Source organism: Hyposmocoma kahamanoa, unplaced genomic scaffold (assembly GCF_003589595.1).
Source record: "Hyposmocoma kahamanoa isolate Upper Pololo Valley unplaced genomic scaffold, ASM358959v1 117, whole genome shotgun sequence".
Classification (NCBI taxonomy): Eukaryota; Metazoa; Arthropoda; class Insecta; order Lepidoptera; family Cosmopterigidae; genus Hyposmocoma; species Hyposmocoma kahamanoa.
The window spans coordinates 706,014-732,878 of record NW_020653397.1 but is presented as its reverse complement, the minus strand read 5'-3'; the positions used below and the strand labels follow the sequence as shown (position 1 = coordinate 732,878).

At 38.9% G+C, this 26,865-nt stretch overlaps 2 protein-coding genes across 2 annotated transcripts in view; one reads left to right on the top strand and one right to left on the bottom strand.

Annotated features, from left to right (window-relative positions):
• LOC113239900 (integrator complex subunit 1-like) overlaps window positions 1-16,701 on the top strand; it is a 50,207-nt gene extending 33,506 nt beyond the window's left edge. The window contains exons 12-26 of the mRNA XM_026477062.1: window positions 474-696; window positions 1,037-1,061; window positions 2,109-2,291; window positions 3,011-3,164; window positions 4,014-4,147; window positions 4,606-4,734; window positions 6,749-6,870; window positions 7,240-7,372; window positions 8,563-8,760; window positions 9,550-9,746; window positions 10,949-11,212; window positions 13,547-13,720; window positions 14,118-14,250; window positions 15,098-15,269; window positions 16,184-16,701. Of these exons, the coding sequence (XP_026332847.1) occupies window positions 474-696; window positions 1,037-1,061; window positions 2,109-2,291; window positions 3,011-3,164; window positions 4,014-4,147; window positions 4,606-4,734; window positions 6,749-6,870; window positions 7,240-7,372; window positions 8,563-8,760; window positions 9,550-9,746; window positions 10,949-11,212; window positions 13,547-13,720; window positions 14,118-14,250; window positions 15,098-15,269; window positions 16,184-16,395 (2,453 nt within the window). The 3' untranslated portion in view covers window positions 16,396-16,701. The remainder of the gene's footprint in view (window positions 1-473; window positions 697-1,036; window positions 1,062-2,108; window positions 2,292-3,010; window positions 3,165-4,013; window positions 4,148-4,605; window positions 4,735-6,748; window positions 6,871-7,239; window positions 7,373-8,562; window positions 8,761-9,549; window positions 9,747-10,948; window positions 11,213-13,546; window positions 13,721-14,117; window positions 14,251-15,097; window positions 15,270-16,183) is intronic.
• A 4,717-nt stretch (window positions 16,702-21,418) lies between these two features.
• Window positions 21,419-26,349, bottom strand: LOC113239940 (viral IAP-associated factor homolog). Its single transcript, XM_026477108.1, has 5 exons — window positions 26,214-26,349; window positions 25,991-26,123; window positions 25,500-25,728; window positions 24,299-24,507; window positions 21,419-22,327 (listed from the first exon to the last, which is right to left on the bottom strand). Exons 1-5 carry the CDS (start codon window positions 26,217-26,219, stop codon window positions 22,215-22,217), a joined length of 690 nt encoding a protein of 229 aa, XP_026332893.1. The 5' UTR covers window positions 26,220-26,349; the 3' UTR covers window positions 21,419-22,214.
• Window positions 26,350-26,865: the final 516 nt, after the last annotated feature.

Here is a 26,865-nt window from a genome sequence, read left to right as displayed (position 1 = left end):
CAAAAAGCGTTTCACTGTGGAGGGTTTTCCGCCGTGTGTACTGTGGTCGCTATCCAGTCGGCACAGAGCCTACCACAATGCTAAGCAGATGGACACTTGTGACGCCCTCGGTCGCCTCTTACGACCCCCACGGGCATGTATGGGGAGGCGACAATGTATTCTTAAGCCGTCGCCCCACGGCATAATGTTCCAATTATAATTACCAATTTGTAAGGAAAATTGTTCTAAAAAGAATGAAGAAGTAACTTAAAAGATTAAGACGAGATTGCTTTACCGTTATCTAACCGCGGGGGTGCACGAAAGCCTCCCCGCACGACGTACGTGTACCTTACACGAATCAGTAAGCCCTTTTCTCACGTTGGCAAGCATTATACTGTAGTATCGATACAATAAGAAGATCTAGGCGCTATGGCCATGTGGTTTATTTAGTAGGTGTTAGATGAGAAGGTTTTGAACAATGATTTTATTTGCAGATGACAATCTATTCGAAGACGAACCCCTCCCTGAAGAGATGGAGGACGCCTGGGGAGCGACACCGACACCGGCTCCCTTGAGTCCGGAAGTTGTTCCCTCGTTGCTAGCAACTGCGTTTGCCGGCGCTAATTCCTATCACGGAGATCTGGATACCGCTTTTACGCAGCTTTTTACTGTAAGATCTTTTAAAGCATGTAAAATTATGAAAAATGAAAAGAGATGGTCCTAAATACGATCCCTGCGATAGACTAGTAAAGATTTTTAAAAATTTCTTTGCATCTTTAAACATATAGGTATACATATAACAAGTTCAATTATACATTCCATAGTTTAGTGAATAATCATGCTTGAGCAATAAATATAAGTAAGAACTAGAAAAATCACACAAGAAATAGAATTTTAATCGACAAATAAGCACATTAACCTGTATTCGTAAATTAAATGTTTTATGTGCATTATTCTACCGCCAAGCATTAATTAGAGCATTACAGAGTTTTGGTTTTGAATGCTAAGGGAGCTGGTGAAATGGCAGGCACATAGAATTTTTCAACTTATGTCTCAGGGTGACGGGCGCAGTATTAGTACCTGTCAGGTCTTTGTAGGAGTCTCATTTACCACCAGGCGCACGACTTGGTTGTGTTGTCATTCGGTATTGTAAAAAAAATAATATATTTTTCATGTTTGTCAGTCCATACTTATTATTAATAATTTTGGCTTGGATACAAGTCCTTTGAGCCATGTCTTCGTTTAATTATGTTTCTGTAAATATGGCCGCCAAAAAGAGGATAGGCAATTCGAGGCGGCGTGCTTGGATTGACTCGGGATTCCTTAGAACGGGCCGATACGGGTATTTTAGTTCGAGATTCGTATAATTTCGCGTTTTAATCTTCGATTAAGGCACAATAGCACTATCCTATTCCACTTTAAATTAGATTTCACAAAATAATTGAAAGTCAAAATAAAAACGACACTTTTCCCTCCAAAAAGCCTAGAGCGAATCTGTCTGTCCACAATAGTTGCAGTGCCTGTCAGAGTTTTAAATCACAAAGATCTAAGGGGTACTGCCACTGCGCACGTCATCCTGAGTTATTAAGTTGACAAGTCTCATGTGGAACGCAGTAATGTTCGCATTACAGCTTGGCGGCAGAAATAGGTAAGGTGACAGTATTTTTTTGGATGACCTCTTTCACAAATTTGCCAACTGCTAACTAATACGTGGCTAAGTGACAAAATATTTTTTTGAGGTATCATAAAAAAATCATAACCCAGTTTTAGTATATTGAAATTGTTTAATGATATGTCAGCTATGTATCGTTAGGGTAACGTTAACTAATTTTAATATAAATAATAACACATGAATGAATGAAACTGTTTTTCATATATTAATTTATTATATTAACTGGTTGATGACTGTACCACCTCAGTGAACCGTGACCATGGGACCTGCAAAGGGCCCGAAACGTTGGTTCGTTTGAAAAAGAAATATACGCGATTTAAATCTAGAAAAATAGTAACTTCCTATATTTTGAACTATTTATAAAAGAGAATTAGTTAGTGGATGGCGGAAATAGCTCTATTGTTAGTTAAAAAAGGTTTCGTTTGGTTGGGCAATGCGTCGAGCTTGTCGGCTGCAGGCGCTGGGCGCGGAGCTGCACTCGGCCGGGCCGTGGCCGGTGGGCGCGCTGGCGCTGGGCTTCGTGCGCGCGGCCGCGGCGGGGCAGCCGCCCGACGCGGCGCCGGGGCTGGCGCGCCGCCCGCAGCTGGCCGCGCCGCTGCTGCGCGCGCTGCAGCCGCTGCACCCGCCGCAGCTGGCCGAGGTAGCGAGACTCGACATCGGCGTGCTGAAGGCGATCCACCTAGCGGGCGGTTTTCGCACAGCCACGGCCACGAAAGCACCGTGATGTTCAGTCGAATACGTATCGTAATCAAAGATGGACAAGTGCCCAAAATAAGTGGACGGGTTAAACTGAGACTAAAAACCCATCAATGCCCGTAATCGAGGGCAAAACTAAGCATTTGTTGTAGATCGACTTTTGTTCACATTTCATAATATTATTACAAAAAGGTTTATTTCTAAAATGCTTTCTGATCTAGACGATTCGATTTTACTTTCTATCGAATCGATTCACTTAAAAATCGTATTAAAATAAATCGATTCAAAACATCGTTAATCCGTATGCGCTTGAATCGATTTTGCTAAAAACCTAATCCTAATTTGCTTAGTATTGCAAATCCACAGGATTCATTACATCAAAACTTGTAATAAGTATGGAATTATCCCCGCGACTTTCAGTCAAAAGCCGATTAAAACCCGGGCGAATTGACCGACCCGGTCACCCGAAATTTTAGCTCCACGTAATAAAATGCATGCAACGACATACCGCTGTTGTAACAGCTGACAGTCACCATATTACATTTCTTGTCCCTAGGTACATCCTACGTCAAATGCGACCCTAATTTGTAACGTCGCCAAATACACAAAATTTCATGTTTAAAAACTAATCTACAAGGGATCCACATTTTGTTCCACGTGTAGATTGCGGACCTCCTCCTCAAACAATACAAATGCCTCACCGGACCAGTGGTGTCAGTCCTCCGAACCATGACTGCGGGCGAAAAGGGCACGAAGCGGGAGTGCGATGACCTTCCTCGTATTCCATCTAAGAGCACCAAGGAACAGCTTATTGCTGGTAAGTTTTTTTGACAAAATCTACTTGATTCGTCAGTAGCAAAAATTTGCTCTTTAAATCTTTCTTTGGCAACATCTTGCTCATGGGGAAAATACTCACGCATTGCAGTCGAAGCCATATCTCTCGGATAGTGATGGTGATATTCATATTCATCTTTATTTGCTTGCCACATAGTTTTACAAAGACCCTAAATATGTTATTCATATGCATGTAACACCATGCAAGAGCTGCAAATTTACAGAACACCAGAAATTAATCTGAACCTATTAAAACTTATTTTTTATAAAATAATGGTTAAATGTTATTTACTAAATAATTATGAGATGGCACTTGACACTTATCGTTTATTAAATATCCCTCTATTTTGTTAAACGCTACCTTAAATAGATATTTTTTTTAGTTTGATGAATTGAGATAATTTTTCCTTATTTTTATTTAATTTGGGAAACTATTATAAATTTGAATTGCTGTGATACATCTTTACTGTTACACCAGACGCGTCGAAGGATTTCACCCTTATACTGTTGACATGTCGACAATTCCTACCAAGCGCTTCGACAACTATGTGGCCTAAATATTTTTGAGGTCCAAGAGAACAGGCATCATAATTTTTTTGCCTAAAATAACCTCCCCAAAATTTTAGAACTTGCACTCCGAACTTGCAAAAATTTAAACGCTCCTGCCCGTACTATCTGAGTGGATATATTCAATTTGACACATACGTTAAGTTTGGCATTTACTAGTAAATTGTATCAACGAACGTTAATGATCCCTTTTCTTAACTAATAGATGGCGCTGTTATTAACCTACCTAGAAAATTCCTTTGTCTATCCTTGAGTAACTTTGCAGCTCTGGAGAACGCAACCCCTAGCACTCTAGAGGCTTTGGGTAACGAGATAATAGAAACGCAAGATACGCAGCTCGTCGCCGACGTGCTCTGTCATTTGCTATTCGCAAATCAGGAGGGTAAATATGAGAACCAGGTATATATCATACTTCTCTAGACTAAATATAGTAATTAGAATTAAGCAGATTTTAAGTAAATGACAGATGAATGATGTAAAGTTAACATGCATTACAATAGGACTAAATTTGTATTCCTATGACAGCCACACACGGTATTTGCGAAGTAAATAAAGTACTTACAAATTAACAACTGTTGAACCCTGTGAAGGTTTAATGATGCAAAATAACTGCGATAGTTTGTTTTGTTTCATGCAGTTCATTTTACCACCCTCTCTCGGCAATAAGTTAATTAATTAAATATATAAACGTAATTACAATCATAAACACAGATTTATGTTTTATATACGCGATTTAAATCCGGAATAATAGTTTCATTTCCTATGTGTAACAATCGCGAAAACCTAAGAACTCGAAATGAGGGCAAAAAAAGTTCGCCTGCCAGTAAACTACACAGTTTTATATATATTACTATTAGGTGAAACCCGAAACGGACGAAGAAGCGTCGACACACGTGTTCGCACGCCGAGGCCTCGGCTGCGGGCTGCTGCTGGACTGGCTGTCGGAGCTGCAGAGGGAGACGCTGGGCCCCAGGCCGCACAAGCAGGTCGGTGTACTCCCGGAGGACTCGTGGGGTTTTCGGCACTTGAAATTCCAAAACTAAATATAATCAGCTTTCAATGTTCGGAAAATGTACGTAATGATCCTCACCTGGCTCCAATCGTCAACACAACAATACATATTTATGCATGGATAAATAGTTTATTGTTTCGATTAAAAATACACTTTTTTTATAATACCTAGTGACGGGCCTGGTAGTAAGCTACACGCCTGTCCATAATAGTTGCAGTGCCACTCAGAGCTTTAAATAGCAAAAATCTTAGGGGCACTGCCACTGCGCCTGTCACCCTGAGACATAAGTTGACAAGTTTCATGTGCCTATAATTTCACCAGCACTCTTACCCTTCAAAACCGAAACACGGTAATGCTGACATTACTGCTTGGCGGCAAAAATAGGTCCCTGGATGAATTCTTTCACAAGGAGCTCTACTGCTACCAATTCAGCACTTGGACTGTAATTAATGTACTCAACATTACATTTTGCTATTGTATGAAAAAACATTTTACTAAACTTGTCCAACTTCTGAATGAAATGGTCATTACAGGAAACTTAGTTGATCAGCATTATTTTTTTTATTTTATACAATATTATTGAATTATTGGTCTTACTGTCCCAGTTAAATAATTTACCACAGATAATGGAGACATTTCTTTACCTCATAAGACCCTTATGAATAGTAGAGCTCCTTGTGAGAGAGTTCGTCCAGGGAAGTACTGCCACCTTACCTATTTCTGCCGCCAAGCAGTAATGTGAGTATTACTGCGTTCCGGTTTTGAAGGGAAGGGTGCTGGTGAAGTTACTGGCACATGGGACTCGTCAACTTATGTGTCAGGGTGACGGGCGCAGTGGCAATGCTACTCGCATCTTTGCGATTCAAAACTCACAGCTTACTACCAGGCGCACGGCTTGTTTGTACCATCCCTTGGCGTCATAAAAAAAAGATTCGAACCCACCACCCTTTGTTTGAGAGACGGTAGGTGAAACCCTATGGCGAAACCCTTAGGCTATCATGGTTATTATTGGCATAAACTTAGATTAGTATAATCTCAGTACAGAGTATAAAAAAAACCGACTGAAAGTTCGTGGAACTACATCTATTTGCCAATTTTTATTGAAATCGATTACCAGAAAGTTTATGTTATATAATATGAAATGACAGGACTAACAAGCCGTGCGCCTGATGGTAAGCTACACGCATCGAGTATATACCAAGAAATAGAGACGAAATAAGGGCCATATCGACCCCTCCTACGTAAAGTATCGTATGTCGAAATTGCCAAGTTTACAGGGAAGCGTTTTAAAGTTCTCCGTTTTATTCGGCAAAGCTTGTTACTCAAATAGAGTGATCATCTAATACATCCTCTAACCGATATCTAGGATTTTATAATACTATATGTGAGTAGCGAGCTTTGTCGAATAAAACTGAGAAGTGCTAGTCACGTGTTGTGCTTATTTCAGTGAATTCAGAATATTTAAAAGGCTCCTCTGCAAACTTGGCAATTTCGACATACGATACTTTACGTCTAAGGGGTCGATATATTCCTGGTAACACATTAGCGATACAGCTCTTATAAATATCAACTCTCGCTTGCACTGGAATATAGACAGGCCAACTACTGACCTGTGTGTACGTCTCCGTATAATCCAAAAATATTTTGTATTTATCGTAATAAAGATAATATCTCTAACAATGCCGTGCTGTTCTATTCGGTGGTGTAGGAAAAACAGCAAAACATCTAATTACAAAACAAATGTAATCGCTCAGCATTAATTTTTAATTTTTTTTATACAATTATTGAATTATTGGTCTTACTGTCCCAGTTAAATAATTTACCACAGCAGCTGTACCACGGATAATGGAGACATTTCTTTAAGCTCTGCATGGCACTGCAACTGTTAAGGACAGGCGTGTAGCTTACAGGCCCACGACATGTTCGTCCCGTCGCTTGATATGTTAAAGACAAAAACCTTGATTTGTTGCGTCGGTCCGCCTGCGCAGATGGACCTGATGTTCCGCTCCAGCTGCGCGGCGTGGCGGCCTCTGCTGGTGACGCTGCTGGCGCACCGCGCCTCCTGGAACACGCTGCACAATTGCCTCACCACGCTCCTGCAGCCTGACGGGTCAGTGCTTTGTTTCCATCACTGGGTTCATTACATCTTTTTGTGCGTGGGTTCTGTCCTGTAACGCTCATTTTTTGTAGGAGTGAAAGAGACAGTTTCGGTAACATCTTTTCATTGCAATGGAACGGCGCTGCGCAGCTTTCCTCGTCGGACAAAACTGTCAGGCGTTTTGTATCGGGGAACCGGTAGATGCGCGGCTAGATTGTTGAATCAATCGGGCGTTTTGTTTGTTCAAGAATTAATGAAAATGTTGTTAACGTGGATTAACTTATTATATACTACCTCGAATAACCAATTCTTTTAAGCGAGCCAATGGCTTAATAGATGTTTGCTAAATATTTACCTGACAATAAAAGTGTGATCCTTCAGGGAATGGGCAGCCAGTTCGGTACTGGACTTCGCGGAAACGTTGATCGGCAGCCCAAGAGTGTGGCAAGGACGGGACAAGACCACGCCCAAACATTACACGCCCGAAGACACCTTACGGCTGAACCATCAACAGGTAGCGTGATCTTCACTTCTCACCACCCTTGTACGACTTTCCATGTTCCTATGACTCTATGAGCAATCTCAGTTACACTAACAGAATCATGTGTGACGTATTTGTGTGAACCTTTCCAGGCACACTTCACTCCATAAATGTTACAAACCTCATCTACAAGCCATGTTACGGCTTGAACAATTTGCAAGAAGAACCTGTTTATTTTTAAACCTGAGTAAGACCCCAAAGAGACAATAAAAGTCAAAGAATTGCTTATTCTATGCTATGCTGAAGTCCCTAGGAAGAACGAACAAGAAACTAAGGATTGCTCTTTTCAAATAAACTTAGTGCTATGGAATACCTTTTGAATCAAATTTGTGTGGAATCTAGAGCCAAGATCTTCCATACAATCTAACACGTAGTCTTCAATTTTGTAATAGGACTTTTCAATTAAAATATTTTTAATGTAGTTTTTAAATTTAAAAAATGATAAACTTAATATATGCTCCGGAATCTTATTTCCCATAAAAGAGTCGTTCACCTTAGTTAAACGAAATCGTAGTACCATGAGTTTGGACTTAGCTCTATGTTAATATTATGGATATCATCATTCTTAAAGAAATTATGTATATTTTTACGGACATACAAAATATTTTAGTAAATGTACTGCGACGCCACAGTCGTGATACCAGCATCCATAAACTTTTCTTTGAGTGAAACCCGAGAACCTAAACGGTACACAGAACGAATCCCTCGTTTTGGCTACTTACTTTGCAGGCCTTGGCCGGGAAAAAGTCGCACGGTCCATAAATGACAAACTTTCTGTGTTCCTTTTTTTGAAAATAATGCAAACTTTTCCGAGCATGTTTGAGAAAAATTTTTTTTATTATCGTTTCACAAAACAACAATTGATTAATTTGATTTCAATCAACTTGCTCTTGAATATCGTCAAAAAAATCTTGTTGAAATTATTCCGTGTGCATCACGACATAGCTGTTACATAAACTGTCACTTCTTTCGTGCAGCTTCCTCAGGAACGTCTGTTCCTGAATCTTCAGTTAAGCGGTAGGCCTGTAACATGATCAGATTGAAATGTCAATGTTTTGAACCAATCTTCTAGGTTTAAAGCTTTAGCTTTAAAAATTGAATTAATATTGCACACTGTTTCTACAGTTTTTTTTTTTTTGGTGCTGAAGTCCTATGATTGACAGCTCGACGTCCTAGTCCGATACATGGTAGCGGAAGCGGAGGAGGCGGAGCGCAGCGGCGGCCTCGAAGCGATGCGCCGGCGTATCGAAGCTCGCCTGCCGCTGTTACTACGCTGCTGCCCCGAGCCACATTCATTGCTCGCTGCTGCGTTGGCTGCGGCCAGGGCACATCCACTGCTGCTTCTGTTGCTCTATATGAAGGTATCTACAATCAGCGGGAAAATTATCTAGAGTTGAGCTTTCAGTCTCGCTGCATTTCCGCGTTACGGGAAAAAAATCGAGACTGGATATGGTGTCCAAAAATCCCGGCAAAAGCGAGACTTTTTGAAAAGTAGGTTTCCATACTTATAGGTAGACAACACAGGATATTTTAACCTAGTTCGTTATTGACTCAAACTGTAAAATCAAAAATTATTTATGTAAGTTTTTTTTTAATTTTTGTACTAGCCACGCAGAAACAAATAGTTTTTAATATAGTTTCAGATGTTGAGTACGTGATTCTATTACTATATTCCCGGAATCTCCATAAATTACTTTATACTCCATTTTACAGTATTGCCGTGTTTATGTAACCAGAATAAATAATTATCATTGGTTTAGTAGATTTTTTAATACTGTTTAAATTTTTTTCCTTTGTTATCGGTTCACGAAACTGGATACAAGTTATTTAATAAAATAAAAGTTATTGATTAACATTATAAGGCGAGAAGAGTGTATCCTTCTAGATATGAACACAACATTTCGTATTTAAAACAAAAAATAAGTGCTTAAACAAATTATGGCAATTTAAAATTTACATCTACTATTCATATAAAAAAAAAATTAAGTGACTGAAGTTTCAAAAATCTCAATGTTCCAGAGATTGAATACATTAGTCTCAAAAACTAGTCGAGTCTCGCGGAATTTTGTAATCTTAAGAAAATAATAATATACGATAAGAAAGTCAATCTTATTTATACGCCCATAACGCTCAAAGTATCTGTAAACTAGGTGCCGAAAATCCTCCAACTCCTCCAAGAGTGCGAGGACCGACCCCCCACGGACCGTCTTCTACATCCGTCCGAGGAAGTATCCGAAGTGGCGGCGCGATCTACCAGCGCTACCGACCGAGTATCCCACACGTTACTCACTGCTATCGCCGCCGCCGCGCAGCAGGGTCAGGGACATAATAAGGAATCTTCACATAAGTGAGTACATAAACAAACGAAATAACGTGAAGGTGTTATGACCACGGAAGAAAAAACAATGGAAGTGCCCTCGATTACTATCAGAACCACTGTCGGCAAAACGCACACGAACAAATGAGAAACACTATGAAATCTTGATAATGATTGGTCGTAGTTTCTCATTCTGTTCCGTTAATATAATTTGAACGTTATCCAGCCGCTATATCGTTGAAAGTTTATTGCAAGTTACGTTTTGATTTTATATTGAAATTTTATTAAGCGTGCTGCCATCTTGTGGTCAGTGGCTGGACTACGACGAACGACTTACGTTTGATAGTTATCAAAATCGAGACTCTTTATAATGTTGCTTTGGGTACATATATATTATTATAATATATATATAAGTTTATTATGTATGTGTAATAAGTATGTTTATAGTTTGTTCTGTTTAGCCCGATTGTTGACTGGTAGAGAATGTCTTATGACATTAAGTCCGTCATTTGTACTTCAGTATATGGTATAATAAAATTTAAATAAATAAATAAATAACAACGTTTAGAAAGTAGTATTGTATCGACAACGGATGTCTTCGTCGATCGACAAGATTGTCTTTATTTCGATGCTTTAGTTAGCTAAGTTTAAAATTAACAATATTTATTGAAATGTAATTTGTGCATATTATTTATGGTTTTCTTTAACCTAAGCAGCATTACATCGAGTATTTAACCAGAAATAGAGGCGAAATTTTTAAAATGGATTGATACGAATTATAGTTAGTTACTTCATAAATCAACGTTTACTAATTATCACTGTCTCCTCCATTTTGTCTTAGTCCAAACTAGTACAAAAATCTTAATAATATTAAAAAATGTCCCATATATACTTTGTCTTGTAGAATAGAGGGACATAAACTCAATTTACAAATGAAAGCTTTAACAACCAAAATTGACATCATATCGCACATTTAGCACGCATTAAAAGTACAATTAAAAAAAAACTATATAGTTTAAAAACTTACAAAGTTATAAATACTCCCGCCATATTGAATTTTCTGTCATACTTGTACGTATCTAATGGAACGACCTGGTTTGTTAGTGAGTTAATATATTTCCTGTAAGATTTGTATAAGACTGTATGTTTTCCTAAATAAAAAAATAGTAATGCGTTACCAGGAATGTATGGCCCTTATTTCGTCTTTATTTCTGGTCATGTACTCGATGCAGCATTATGTCCGTAAAAAGAGAAACGGTCTGCTCCCCGAGTCTGAAGTGTGGAATTCGTGCACTGACCAACGGCAGGCTGTGGCGCATGGAGGCGGGCGTGCGCGCGCTGTGGGCGCGGGGCGAGGGCGCGGGGCAGCGGGCGCTGCCGCTGGCCAGCGCGCTGCTGCGCGGCTCCTTCGCCTTCCCGCACGCGCGCCACCACCAGCACCTGCTGGCCGCGCTGGAGATGCTGCCCGACGACAAGCTCTTCGCCGCCAGCGTCAGGTCAGCTCCTCCTCTCGCGACGCCGCTCCTTGTGGAATTACATCTATTCGCCATCTGTCGTGGCGCTCATGTCGTGCCAAAATACACTCTGCTTCTCTCGGGCGCACGGGCGAGACTGGCTTGAGACTGGCTTGAGACCGCACGGTTGTATTATTCCGAGGAATTTAAACATTTTTGCCTTGTAAATAGAATCCAGATTCGCCATTAATGTACAGTCATGTACATGAGATAACTGACCCCCTAACATGCCCAAACCGAACTTTTGGTTCCGAGAGCCATCTTACGTATTGAACAAAGAAAACTTTATTGTGTAAGCAATACAGCGGAGTGTTGCTTCTAGGTGATGAACATATCTTTAAAACCAATACTAAAATTTGTCATTTTACTTCCAAGTAAATTGGTCGAGCGGCTGTTGTATCGACTGCCAGTTACAACACGCGTGGTTCGATTCCAGAAGCACTGTTTTATTTTAACGTTTTATTTTTAACAGCATTGTTCCACTTTTTAATGGTTAACGTTGAGAAATCACATTATTTGTTAACTAGAAATTGGGTAGATATTATTATTAAGGCGTAGGGTAGGTACGGATAGATTAACAATCACGAAATCGCTCTGCAATTTGCATACGATCATGTCTTCTGTGATTACGCATTGTTCCACGTTTCGTTCCTATTTGTCTATTCAGTTTTAATTACTTTCAAAGTTTTAGTGACTTTCAAAGTTTTCTTTCTTGTTTTAATATGCCGCACTTAACGCAATTATTAAAATTAGAAATTATTGTTCTATATGAACAAGACTTAGACATTCCGTACACCTATCTAGACGTTAAAAACAAACAAAAATTTATTACATATTCATAGCTAAATAAAATTTTATTTCTAATGGGACTCGAACCATGCTTGCCTCAATTCGCAAAGCAATCTTTATACCACTTGGCCACAACGGCCTTACTAAAGCTGGTTGAAATTTGTGGTCTGTATTAAAGTAATAACCATACGTTAAAGATCAAATTGCCTTAAAAACTTTCTTAAAATGTCATTCGGTAATGAGACGACCAGGGAGTCAAAACAAAATAAATTTTACGGCTAACAGGTTAAAGATTAAGTTTGTTTAATAATATCGAGTTCTTAGGTTTTCGCGATTGTTACACATAGGAAATGAAACTATTTTTCCGGATTTAAATCGCGTGTATTTGTTTTTTTGGTTGACTGAGGTGGTACAGTCTTCAACCTAAAATAACTGGTTGAAGACTGTACCACCTCAGTCAACCGTGACCATGGGTCCTGTAAAGGGCCCGAAACGTCAGATTGTTTGAAAAAACAAATATACGCGATTTAAATCCGGAAAAATAGTTTCATTTCCTATTTGTTTAATAATTTTCTCCACATATTTGTACTCAGAACCAAAAGGTCGACAAAGTCGGCTAGTGGGGTCAGGTATCTTGTGTATATGACTGTACATGGAACCGTGGTAACGCGAAAACTTTCACTTTGTGTTACTGGGCGCTTAGAGATGGAATATTTTCTTCAAATTTAAATGGGACCAACACTGAGGTACCCTCTTTTCAACAAAAAACAAATCATCAAAATCGGTTCGCAAATGTGAAATCGTGTAACATAAATATGCACAAAAAGGAATGCAGTCGGATTGAGAGCCTCCTCCTTTAAATTTTTATTGAATATCAAGATATTTGACCACTAAGATATATAATTATTTTCACTAGTTTGTTATAATACGGCAAAAAAGTTGTTAAAAAAAATTAGAAAAATTCGTGAGGTCCACTGGTTCGTTCCGTGGCTTAGTTGGCATAGCGTCTGGCACGGTTTGCCGGAAGACGTCGGTTCGAATCCGGCCGGATCGAAGGTTTTTTTTTTTATAAGTGTGAAATGAATAATTATTACAAACCTCCTCCGTTTTTGATGTCGGTTATAAAACGTCTCCGCCGTGACTATTGTCTGGTTGGTAAATTAAATAAATAAATATTATATATAATTGCAATGGCCCGGACACCGAGTCTGCTAATTTTAAATCATTGCACTTGTTTGACGATAAAGTGCCAGCGGCAAGATTTTGTATGTTAGTAGTTCTACTAAAAATTAAGAGCCATGACTTGTCAGTGGCGAGCCATCGAGCTACTATTCAACTGCCGTTGGAATTTTTTGGTATTCTGCAGACCGTGTTTTGAAAATACAGGGGTATAATTTATGCGGTAGCATCTCGAGACACTCGAGACTGCAGCGAGTTGAGCGGTGCCGGTTCGTGGAAATACTGGTAGTCCAAGCTGCGGTTGCTTCTGTGTGAGGACCCTTCGTCACGAAGTCCGTGTCGTTGCAGCGGCGAGATCCACAACATCCTGGAGTGCTTCCTGCAGACGGCGCGGCTGGGCGGCGGCGGCGGCGCGCGCGACAGTGCGCTGCTGCACCGCATCGCCGCGCTGCTGCGCCGCTACCTCGCCGCGCGGCCCAACCAGGCGCAGGCGCTGCTGCACGCGCACCGGGACACCGTCTCGTGCGTCTGCCGCTTCTACTAGTTTGCACTCCCTTTCCGACCCTTCAATCGCTATCGCGGTTGCTACTTGACAATACGTCTTTTTTTAAAGTGCGATAAGGAATGTTGCATTCTTAACTTTTCTATTGAATATCACAATAAAACGGAAAACAAGCACTTTGCAAAATTCGTAAGGTCCGCTAATTCGTTCGCTGGCTTAGTTCACATAGCGTCCGGCACGGTTTGCCAGAAGACGTTGGTTCGAATCCAGCCACATCGAAGTATTTTTTTCTTAATGTTCGATCTTTGTATTAATTTTACTCGTTCATTCATATTAAAGTATTTGTCAAACCTTGTATTAAAGGAAAAGAATATTATCTTTAGTTAATTGCTTTAACCAACACTTCAATCTTTACAGATCCATCCCAGCGCTGAGCTCCTTGAACGCCGCGGAGGTGTCGGCGCCGGCGTCCGCGGCGCCGCCGCCGCACGCGCTGCTGGCCTTGCAGAGGAGGGCGGACTCGCCCGATGAACTGCACTGGGTGCTGCAGGTATATTATTTGCCCAAGTCGCAACACTTTTCTGCTAAACCCTACAGATAACAACACCAATATGCGTAGCGTGACGATAAATCGCATACGATATGTGATAAATTTCCCCGTGACATATTTATCGTAGTCAGTAATGCTATTTTGTCATTATTAAAGTTGTGTTTTTTCATTGCGAATGCTGAACCGATAAGATACCGCTACAGTCATTAATTCTTTTGTTTATTTGTTTATTTGTTTATGGACTATTGTTATACATTATGGAAAGCAAGGATAACGATATGAAATCACGTATATAGCTATCTTTATCGTATCGTTATAAAACGACGAAACAAAAAATTGCGGAGTTTTGTTGCTACAGTCTTTATATAAATTATTTCTTTTTAGTTATTATTTACGTATTTCAAATTACTCTCATGCATAGAACCATTTCTTTAGAACTTTTTTCAATATATATATTTTTCTTGTTATTATTTTTATTGCTCTGCAGAATTGTCAAAATGTTTTAAAATCAGCTGTGACCAGCTGCAGCCATGTCTGGCACTGCGATATAGGTTGCGACACGCGCGGTGCGACAAAAAGGTGACGTCACGATGGTCGCCATGTCCGCTATTGTAATAAAATTTAAAAATGGCGGTTTTATCACTCGTATTTGACAGTTAAATGTGGATATAATGGCCTTATCGTAGCGGCATGCTACGGCAGGACCGATAAGTTTTCAAAGTAACAACAATAAAGCTAATTTTATTCACGAATTCCATTACCTCGAATAAACTAGTACACGTTTGTTCTGCAACATTCCTGTCCTGTGCCTGTCCATTCTCGATTGAAATAGCCCCTACGTGTGCAGGAGCTGGAGGCGTGGGGCAACCGGCGCGGCGGCGCGTGGGGCGGCGCCGCCACGGCGCAGGCGCTGCTGTGCGCCGCCGCTCCGCTGGCCGCGTCGGCGCACGCGCAGCTGCGGACCACGGCGCTGTCGCTGCTCGCCAAGCTGCTGCCCGCCGTCACGGACACCAAGCCTGGTCGCTACTTTTAAAAAATATTACTTATTCTTACACGATATTGACAAGAACAGACTCTTTATTTCACTTAGCGACACTAACCTCACTTTCGAAGCCACTATTGTATCAATTTTTCGCAACCCAAAAAAAGAATATCACACTTTCCATACATAATGTCCATACCCGTACGACCAAAATGTGTAAAACAACAAACCTAATACCTTATAATACGAATTGTACCAGTCTTCTGCAAACGTAATATAAAATTTATTTTAAAACACCAATTATTTTTGGTTAATTTACCACTTTTGTTTGTGGTAATCATTGACTTACAAATAAATGGACGACGGGTCTATTACAAAAACCACGAAAAAATGTCCCAAGTCAACCTATTTAAACGTAGTGACATGTAAAGGAATATGAAAAAGCTTTTAAATTGTAATGTCATCGCAGTACTGTCTAATTTTGCTTGCTTCGCTGTCAGTCGAACAAACGAAGACTAAAGCGTGAATGACGCTCTGTATACGATTTTAACGCCCTATAAGTTCGGACACTTTTTAGCGCGGACCCCACGTCCATATAATTGTAAGTCAATGGTGGTAATCTTTGTTTTTATAATATCAAGTGACGGGACGAACAAGGCGTGCGCCTGATGGTAATAAATAACACTTGCAAGACATAAGTTAACAAGACCTATGTGCCTGTAATTTCCCCAGCACCCTTACCCTTCAAAACCAGAACATAGTGCTGACATTACTGCTTGGCGGCAGAAATAGGTAAGGTGGCAGTACTTCCCTAGACGACCTCTTTCACAAGAAGTTCTACTGCTTTTAAAATCACATCATAATATAACCATATCACATCTAAGTCATGTCATATTATGGTATGTATTGCATTATACATTCGGCACTAATTCTTACATTCTCCCTCGCCAGGTCTACAAGCGATCCTCGAATGCCTCGATTCACATCTACCAGAAATAACGCAGTCCGCGTTAGACAAACTCCCCGACCTCATCATAGGCCTACAAGAACATGCTGCACGTATCCTAATGAAAGTTTTCGAGCTGGGAGTCCGATCTCGACAACCAACAGAGCAGTGCCTGGCAAAATGCGTCACCACAATCAATCTACACAGGGGTTGCTGATTCGGAACAGGGGATGCACTTGTCAGAGACTTATACCTCCTAGGACGCAGTGCATCTCACTATTTCCCGTTTATTGTGACAAAACGGACAGGTTCTACCTTTCGATGCCATCTCGCTTGATTTTTCTACCTGATTGATTGTCAAAGACATTTGATTAGCTTCATGCATCGAGTATGTAATAAGAAATAGAGACGAAATGTCATTTATATTTGTTTCAAAACTATTCTGCCAAATTATTACTGTGACAACTGCGCTTGGCCGGTGCAGCCACTTGTGATTGGCCAGCCCGAATTAGAAACAATTGACGGGTGTCGTCAATAGTTTTTCGCTTCAAATCGACCAGTTTACATATTTAATATTTAATTACCAATGAAATGTGTTTCCGTTTGTTTTGTAATTAGATGTTTTGATCTTTTTCAGAGCTACGATATGTAAAATGGAGATTAGCAGACCTCTTTAGTTATGTGTTCATGATTGCTACTAAACCACACTGTTGCACAAAATGCATCATCACTAATCGCAAAAATTGACCCAAAACACGATGAAGCGACAGTACCACGAAGTTGAGTGCATTGTATGAAGGTCCTGCTCGTTAGATATTCATAGACTACTAAAGACGGACCACAAACCACACCAAGTAAAAGTCGCAATGTATTGCGAATAATGCGGCATACACTCGTTTGCGTATTTGTTTTTTTTAAATTCAAGATTTTAATATAAATTATGCATATTCCGATTACAAAATTACTTAACTTACTTTACTTAACTGTGGTGTTTTTGCAGTTTCTAATGGCACCATTAGGCATTTTTCGCGTTTTGGACTGATGTTTAACTACGATAACGGCAGGGCGCGTTCTGAAACGTAGCAGCGACAACTAAGTGTTCATAGCTTACATTGGGCCAGCGAAGTAGGTACACTTGCGGCGTCTGTTTATAGTCTGTCTTTTTTGAAAATAGGGTAAAATGACAGTTCATTGCGCATAAGTGTTGCCCAATTACAAGTATCTAGTGATTGCAGTCGATAAATATTCTATCGACTATCGATTGAATGTTGTTTACGCTAATGAATAAATAACCGAACTTCATCATCGGCTCATTAATCGTCCAACTGCTGGGCACAGGTTAATTTGAATTGTTAATTTTAGGACATTCATACGTGCGTACACTAAATTTAGCAGTATGTGTATAAAAAATACAAAGAATGAGACATATTTTCAAGATTTTCATTTGAATCTAATATACACAACTAAATCCTCCTGTGGTTATTAAAATGTGTATTACTAAAAATTGATATCGATACTAATAGAGTAACTGACAAAATAAGAATAAATAATACAACAACGGAATTAGTAATCATTAGAACGTCGTCGTAACATTTATAATTCAGACTGAATTTTACACAATTTTGCCTACTTTCACAATCTATCGATAAAATTGTCGAGAACAACTACATGACTATTTCAATTTTTACGAAAACTGACAACCTTGGAAATGTCATTTTACTCGATCTTCGAAAAGACAGACTATAAATTATATGGTCTATGTACTAACCATTCATAATCTGGTCTTATGAATCTGTCAAATTTAAAATTTAATGGTCTAATGTATCGAATGGTCAAAATGTGACGTCATCGAAAAATATAACGTCTTGACCATCATGTTGGCTTTTGATATCAATAAATAAATAAATAAACAACGCATACAACACACTCATAGCCCTGCACTAGAGAGACCTGTATCACTCGTGCCATGAGCACATAGATAACCCGAAAAACACAAATTTCACCCAAAGTCACGAGGGAAATAAATGTAGGTCATACAAATATTTCTCAGCCCAGCTTGGTAACCGTTCGGCCACGGAGACAGTTAATCGATGCTCATGGTGTCAGATAAAAATACCATCATCATTATCGAACCACGGACCTTGTATAAGAAGCGGGTTTAAGCCAAGCTGAACGAATGCGGGTTGGAGACTACAAGTTTTCCAAAGGTTATTGAACCCTCCACATGCGAAAATCCTATAGTTTTTTAATATTCAGGCATCATAGCAAGGTTAGGATTGCATTGCAAGTCGTGCCGTGTTGAAAAGGAGTTTAAAAATAACATTAATTTTATATATTAATTATATAATTGGTACATAGAGGGTATGTAATGTAAATATCGTATATCTCGTACTTATTTTAAGTATTTGAATAAATAAACGTATAAAAATCTGCTTCTTTTTTGTTTTTAAACCCTAGGGGATACCTGACGCACTTTTATATTTAAATAAAATAAAAATAAATGTTTTAAATAGTCGGTAGGACTGTCTTGAAGAATTTAGGCTGGTTTCATAGTGTGTATGCATACGGTCCGTACGGACTGTCCGCCTGCGGGCTATCCGCATGCTTAGAATCCGCAGTGCTCTGAACCGAATGTTTAGTGCAGATAATCACGGAAGACAGTCGCCTGCAATGAGCGCGCGGGTGGCTTGTGCGAAGTACACGCGGAGCGTTTCGTGCGGACCAATCCAGTCACTAACGATGTTCTATCGGCAGTCTGCAGATAAATCTTCACTGCTTTGGAACCAGGCTTATTGTTTACTTAGCTACGACTTCGTGAAATCGGCGTGGCATATATTTTTCAAATGTTTAAAGAAACACTGAAACATCGTTTGGGAAACAGGTTTGTTGCGATTTCTGACATTACCTCAGTTGGTCCTATAGAGACTATTGATCTTCACCAGAGACCGGATCGAATGGCATAAAAAAGTTTTTGTAAAAATTGCCTTGCTGACTGTACCATTTTTTCAAAATCTGAATGCCAATCAAAATATGTTCAAAATTCATGGATAGTCTTCTAGAACCGTTTTCCTGTAACTACAACGATTAAGGTGGCTGGCCTTGCTGCCCCGTCTCAAATATGCACCCTGCATATAACATGTTTATGAAAATCAATTACCATGATAATTATAACAAAAATTTAATTTCATTTGTGGTGTTACTAGAAGGGTCGTGGGCTCAAGACGCACCGACTGATAATAGTAGTAATTTAACAATTCCGGACAAAGTGCTTCAAATCGTTAGAGGATGGAAAAAAATAGTCTAATCCTACCGAATAATTTTATTTATTCGGCTTACTAATAATTCTATATAAATGTTGCTATTTATGGGATATGTGCGATGTGGAAAAAAATGTTGGTATCGCTCTTTGATAAATAAATAAGTAGTGTTTTTATCAGTAATCATCAAAGTAGCGATGCAAGAGCAATCGATACATTTAAAAAAAAGGTAAAATGTTAGAATCCCCGCATTTTCCCCACATAGCGTCAATCCCACAAAATGCTCAATCGAGTTGAAATTCCCCGCAATCTGGGGAATTCGCCACAAATTGACAACACTTTGAGTGTTGCCCATTTATTTTGAGCAATTTATCTATGAAGAATTATATTAACAACAAAAGAGAAAATGTAGTAAAAAATACAATTGTCATATTTTTATTTTCATACTTTTACAAAAAAACGTACTCCAGAAAAAAACGATCTCTTTTCATGTTTTTTTTCACCTCAGAAAAAAAACGGTATTTAACAACACTAGGCGTGTCGCGACTCGATAAACATCGTCTAGTCCGTTCGTATGTGGGTTCCCAGACAAATACCTTTTTTTTACTTTTTTATTTATGCAAAAATTATTAGTTAATGGACGGCAATATCGTCAGCCTCTTACAGTCCACTGCTAGACATAGGCCTCTACCAACGTGCGCCATATCGCCTGCCCGTCAACTTGTCGCATCCATGTGCTGCCAAGCAACCTTTCGCAGATCATCACTCTATCTGGCCAGAGGGCGTAATAAATACACATCCATTCAAGAACTCGTTTCCCCCATCGGTTATCGGTTCTTCGACAGATATGGTCAGCCCACTCCCACTGCACCTTGCTTATTCAAACCAGCTATCTTGACGACCTATGTAGTAGCATTAGAGTTCCCTGTGAAAGAGTCCGTCCAAGGGTTTTGAAGGGAAGACATGCTGGTGAAATTACAGGCACATGGGACTTGTCAACTTATGTCTCAGGGTGGCGCAGTGGAAGCGACCCTCAGATCTTTGCGACTTAAAACGACGAAAATTGCAAATAATACTTACTTTTTCGCCGATAAATCAAAAGAGACTTTGAAAACACGGCTGGTGCTTTGTGACGGACTCGCTGAACTAAACTAGAGGGGGGTTCTGCGACTGCATCCTTGCACGCTATTCTGCACTATTTGGTAACGTCGCATTTTCAAATTATCGCGGTGTTTCATTGTGTACGAGTGTTTCATTGTTTGACAGGTGACCCAAATAATAGTAATTTTATTTTTCATCCAAATGTTTACAATACCACTTATAGAACGGTTTAAGAAAATAGAACTCATGGCGTTATATTAAAATTACGGATTCAAATTATCAGAAATAAATAAATAATAATTATTATTAACAAAAATGTTCTTTACCTTCCGTGCTAGTTCAAACAGAGTTATGACAAGGTAAGATCCTCATTCAAACGAATATATTCTTTACCAATTATTCATAAGGCATAGTATTATAACTGTTTATGAATAAAAAAAAGCAAAAGTGAACAAAAGATACTAAAGAATGCGGAGTTCAATGTAAACAACATAGTACACGCAAAGAAATCAGAAGGGTGTTATAACGATGGAGTGTTCCGTGCTCTTGTCGACAGTTTCAAATCTGCTGCTACCTGGCAAAACCTTAGAAATGCTTAGAACAAGTCGAAGTCAAATAAAAGTCGTAAATAGAAACAACAATTTTATTATACCAACGTCCAAATGTATAAAAATATTCATTTGAGTGACAAATGCATACATAACACTAAAGTAAATTAAGTTTTTTAAACACTTGAGTCCAATTTACCCACCTCAAGTGCAAGATCAATGTGTCGATCGCGCTTTTTTTACAGAGAATTAAAAAAAAAACATTCTTAAAGATTGTCACAATACATTTATGAAAACGTAAGTAATTTTTTGTGAAAATAAATAAAAATTTGACACAAATTTATTTAAAAGCGTATATATTCTATAATAAAATTCAGGTGGATATTCAAAATGCCAATTATGAGGTTTCTATAGTGAAACAAAAATTTAATACCAAAGGTCATTATTGTACAGTTTCTGCTTGCTTGGATTTTAGCTCTTTCAGGTTGTATCATATTTGAAATAAATAATATTGTAAATAAAGTAAACCTTCTTACTCATTCTCGGGGTAAACTGCCTTAAAACTATGGCTTAAGATTGTTAAGTCCAAAAAAATCGAGTCTTACTCATTTGAGATTGTATTATTAGTTTCCGATGATTATACTCTTTTAATACAAAAGTTAGAAATGCGTCTCGAAATCTGATTGACATAACGATACGCACTTTCTATCGGACTTAAAACCTGTTTATTACTATTGACATACATAAAAATGCATTTCATACATATTTCATACTAAATTGAATGCCAGTGACACCACTTCCAAAGTGAAACGCGTTACATTCCAAACGAAAATAAGTCATTTCATAATACTTTACACAACATTTACATAATTGTCAGTAACAAACATCTGTTGCTGCTTTTTTCTTGTCACACGAATTTCGCACTGATTGTGCACCAAACTGATAGCATCTTGAGTTTGGCTCCAGCGAGACAGAACAGTACTAAAACTTCTGGACATGGGTGCATTCCGCGAAAAGGATGGCAGCTTAAATTCGACTCCGTAGATGTGTCGAAAAATTCGCATGACAAAAAAAAGGCTAGAAAATATTATATAGTCCATACTAGTTAATTGCAACTACCCATGTTTGTATCACCAATCATTAGATCCAAGATCTGTGAAAAGTTTGTCTTTGATTCTTTGCTTCGGATCCTCCTCGATTTTTGTGTTTACTGCACCCGCTTGGCCCAGGATGTACTCGAATTCTGCAAGAAATTTAGATTTAGAAATTTAGAAGACAATTAATACATACAAAAACATATCGTCGAATTTCCACCTAAAACCTCTCCTGTGAAATAACTCACGCATCAGTACAATTAGTCATTACATCACATATTCCCCGGCAAAAATTCCTACCATGGCAGCCAAATGGCTGCGATGTCATGGAAATTGGACAGCATAATCCTTGATAATTACAAACAGCCCCTTATGCAAAATGTGCATTGAATTAGTTTAACTGCCTCCGTGCCCGAACGGTTACCATACCGGTTACGACTTACGACGACTACGATTACGACTGCCACGCAGAGGCAATAGGTTCGATTCCCGGGCCGGGAGAAATATTTCTATGGGCTACATTTATTTTTTTCGTATGTTTAGGTGTAATTTGTAGTTGTCTACGTGTGTGTCCATGGCACCCGCGACACAGGGTTTCCCTAGCGCGGGGCTATGATGAGTGTGTGCGTTGTTATTATTATTATTATCGAAGAAACCACAACAGCTCTTGCTTCAATGTTCTGGAGAGGCTTACTACAGGTTGGTTGGTAGGTGGAACCCCTCATAGTATCAGTCACTTCCTGAAGCCTCTAGCGGGCCCAAGAAGGCGGTTTGACTCCTTGAGGAGTTTGGTTGGCAGAAGTCCCTGCACCCACGTCACGCAAAATCTGAGCTACTACACAAAATTGCTAAAATAAAGTTGCTCTACCATAAGATGTGAAGATCTAGAACCTTAATAATAATACGGCACATTGTTTGTTGGTGCTTGAACATGAGAATCAACTAGTAACTGTGCCAATTGCCAATGACTCCTCCATGACAATCTCTGAAACACATTTTTCATACTCTTCGACAGCCTCTTCAGGTGGTGAAAATCGTTGACCGCGGAACTGGTTCTTAATTTTTGGGAATAAATAACAGTCACAAGGTGCCAGGTCGGGAATGTACGCGGGATGTTTCTTAAGGTCAACGTTGTTCACCTTCAAAAATTAATTTGTCTGTATGGCCATGTGAGAACTGGCATTATAGTGGTGCAAGATGATACGTATCGTTTATGGTAATTTTTACGGAGTTTGTCAATCACTTCCGGCAAACAAATGGTCGTCTACCAATTACTATTCACGGTACAACGATTCTCCAAAGCAACAGTAGCCACGTGTCGAGTTTTGTTAAAAAAAAGAAGTAATCATCCGCTTAGAGGCACTTTGCACGCGCGCCATTTGGTTGATTTCGGCTCATCTCGAAAGACCCATATGCTCGATAGCTGCTTTGTTTTGGGATCGTAACTATAAATCCATGTTTCGTCACCTGTTACTATTTCCCACACCAAATTTGACATCCCTTCGTTGAATCTGGTAAGCATGCTATTGCATCAAGTGACGCGATCCGTTTTTTGAGCCTCAGTCAAATTGTGTGGGATCCACCGAGAGCACAGCTTTTTCACACCCAAATGTTTGTATAGTATTGATTGTATTTGACTCATGCTTATGCCTAAAGATGCCCAAATCTCATGGTATGGTATGCCTGTCTGTTTTCATCATACGACGCACAGCATCTATTTTTTTGTTGTTTACAGCAGTGGACTATCACGAAATTCGTCACTGAGATTCACACGACCGCGTTTGAATTCTGCAAACCAGCTATAAATAGTCGTCTTGCATGGCGCTTCATCGCCAAAAGCAGTTTGAAGCCGAGCGAAGCTCAGCTGAGCTGTTAAACTACACTTAAAGTCGTAGAAAATCCATACTACGAAAATTTTCACGAGTTAAATCCATGGTGATGTAGACAACCAATTTCTAAAATGACGCCACAATGTAAAAACAAGTGGCAGTCAGACGAAACAAACTGTATTCTACAGCCAAACAGTTCCATTTTCAAATGTTGTAATTACTTTTTAAATATTGTTTGTGTAAGTGGCCAGTTCTGGAAACTTATATGCACCTATAACATGTATAACTTACCTTCCAAAGTAAGTGCAGTTCCTCTCAACTCATGAGGTCCAACAAACTGTTTCTTCAAGTCTCCTTCAAAGTACACAAATATGCTGGGAAGGTTCTTCTCAGGAAAGTTGGGAATACATGTCTGCGCAATTGCTTTCAGGAATTTGGTGTACGGGAACTTTGATGCTAGTTGGTTCATGTATTGGTTTATCAGTGCGCATTGCTGGATGCTGAGGAGAAAGGTCCATTTGAGCTTATTTTTGCAATAGAGTAATAACGAATTTCTTTTAAAAAATTATACCAAAATTTACTTCTTATACAAATGTGAAAAATTTAATTACAAGCAATATGCTGTATGAAATTAAACTATTCCTTTTTTTTTAAATTGGAGTCCATTTGTAATTGCTCTATAAAAGGTGTCTTCAAATTAGATGCTTCTAGAAGCATGGCAGTGGGGCTATAGTGGTGCTGCAGTTGAGCCACAACCTACTAATATAATAACATATGTATTATATATATAATAATTCTTAATAATTATATTTACAAATGCAGCTGCAGCCTCATCACTTTTAGTCTCAATAAGCGAACTAAAATTACTGAAGCACCACAGAGGTGCGGCTGCCGCACTACTTTCTCTTTTTTTTAATTCTGTCATGCTTCTCTTTCTCAGTTTATAGTCAGCCAATTGTGAACTGCCTTTCCCTGACTTTTTTAAGTGCTTCAATCTAGGGATGTACAATTTTTTTCTTTGAATCGATTTTTTGGATCATAATGGACCATATGACTCTGAATTGCTTCACAGCTGCTAATCTTTTACATCTAACTAAACCTTTCAATAATAATGGCATACAACTTAATATCCAAAGCATTGTCCTCCTCTTTATTTTTTGTTTCTGTACTTGACAAAATCATCAATAAGATGAGACATTTGTTTAAATTATGAACACAATCTAAACAATTTAATTTGCCTTAATTTTGAATTGATACACCCACTTAAAAACCACATTGAAATAATTGATACAAAAAATCGCTAGATCATATTTAATTGAATCAATGTTCATAAAAATCAAATTGTAACGTGCATCCCTACTTCAAACTACTTCTGAAAGTTTGTAATTTGCTGTATAAAAGTATAATTGTTCAGGGCACAGGATAAGATTCCCAAATTATTTTGGTCATGAAAGAGGATACAAAAACATTGCACCCTGATACCCATACTTACCCCTGTTTATACAAATGTATAACTACCCATATCCCCTCCCCAGCCTTGTTCACCTCCTGCACATAATCCTGTCCAGATATCTCCTGTACACCCCCAAACCTCGGCTTCTCTGCCAACCTCTTCAACTCCGCAATGCGTCTCTGACGGTATTGCTCTATGACTGCTTCGTCTTCGGAATCTTCCAGCTCATCGAGACCATCTAAGTCAAGTTCTGATAGTTGTTTTTCTTCTACAAAATTTAATCAAAAAGTTAATTCGTTTAAATATAGTTAAACACAATGCAACAGGCAACATGGAACGTTTTTACACCTGAATACATATTTGTCAAGAAATAAAGGTGTAAAAGCAAGCAAGTCTACAAATTTTCTTAGAAATTTTATAATTATTTATGTCATTGGAATATTCCAAGAGTGCTGATAAGCTGATTAAAGTGTACAAATACTTTTTGGGCATCAGGTGTGTCAAAATTAACCTAGAGACAAACTACTAACTTTCAGCTTGTTTTGCCTGTATGGTCTGTTCTATCATATTCACGATTTCCGCTTCGGAAATCTCTTTCTCTTTTGGAGGCAGTATCCCCTTGGCTCGCAGGACATCGTTCCATTCTGTATCCTCGTTTGGGTTCTAAAAATACACACAAACAAGAATACCACCATAAATCATTGGTTATAACTCCTAACATTACAATTTTAAGATGAAGAACAAGAGTTTTACCTGCATTTTGAATAACTGTACTTTGTTTCAACCTAATTAATTCAGAAAACTTAAAAATTTTGGTAATCAAAATAATCAAACCATTTCACGAGAAATATGAAACCAGCGGACGGTGACAAATCGTCTGTTCTGTTCCAGTAGCATCAAACAAAAGTAACGATAATGAAGCGATAGCTTACACTATCAACAAAACCTTTTGTAAAATCCACAATCATTGTAAGTAGGGAATGCGGTGTAAGAAATGTTCAAAAGTCAGTTGCTAGTTGCCACAAGAACCTTTCGTTGACTGGGTAGAGTTCTACAATTGCAATAGCAGATAATGTAACGTGTTATACGCAATGATAACTAACTCATTACCGAACAACTGTCTAAACCACAGATATAATAAGTCCCTGTTTATCGGTTTACACACAATTATGGTGCTTTTGCAGTTTATAATGGCACAATGATGCATTTTTCGCGTTTTCGACTGATGTTTATCTACGATAACGGTCGAGCGCGTTCTGGGGGTCTACTCTCGATCTCCGTCCGACATCCGTCCGAAACAATTACTGCCAAATAAGCAAAACTTGACTGAATGAAAAGACGCGTGATGCGAATGAAGCTTCATACTCGATACTTGTCTTTTAATTTTGTCGAATATAGTAAGTAA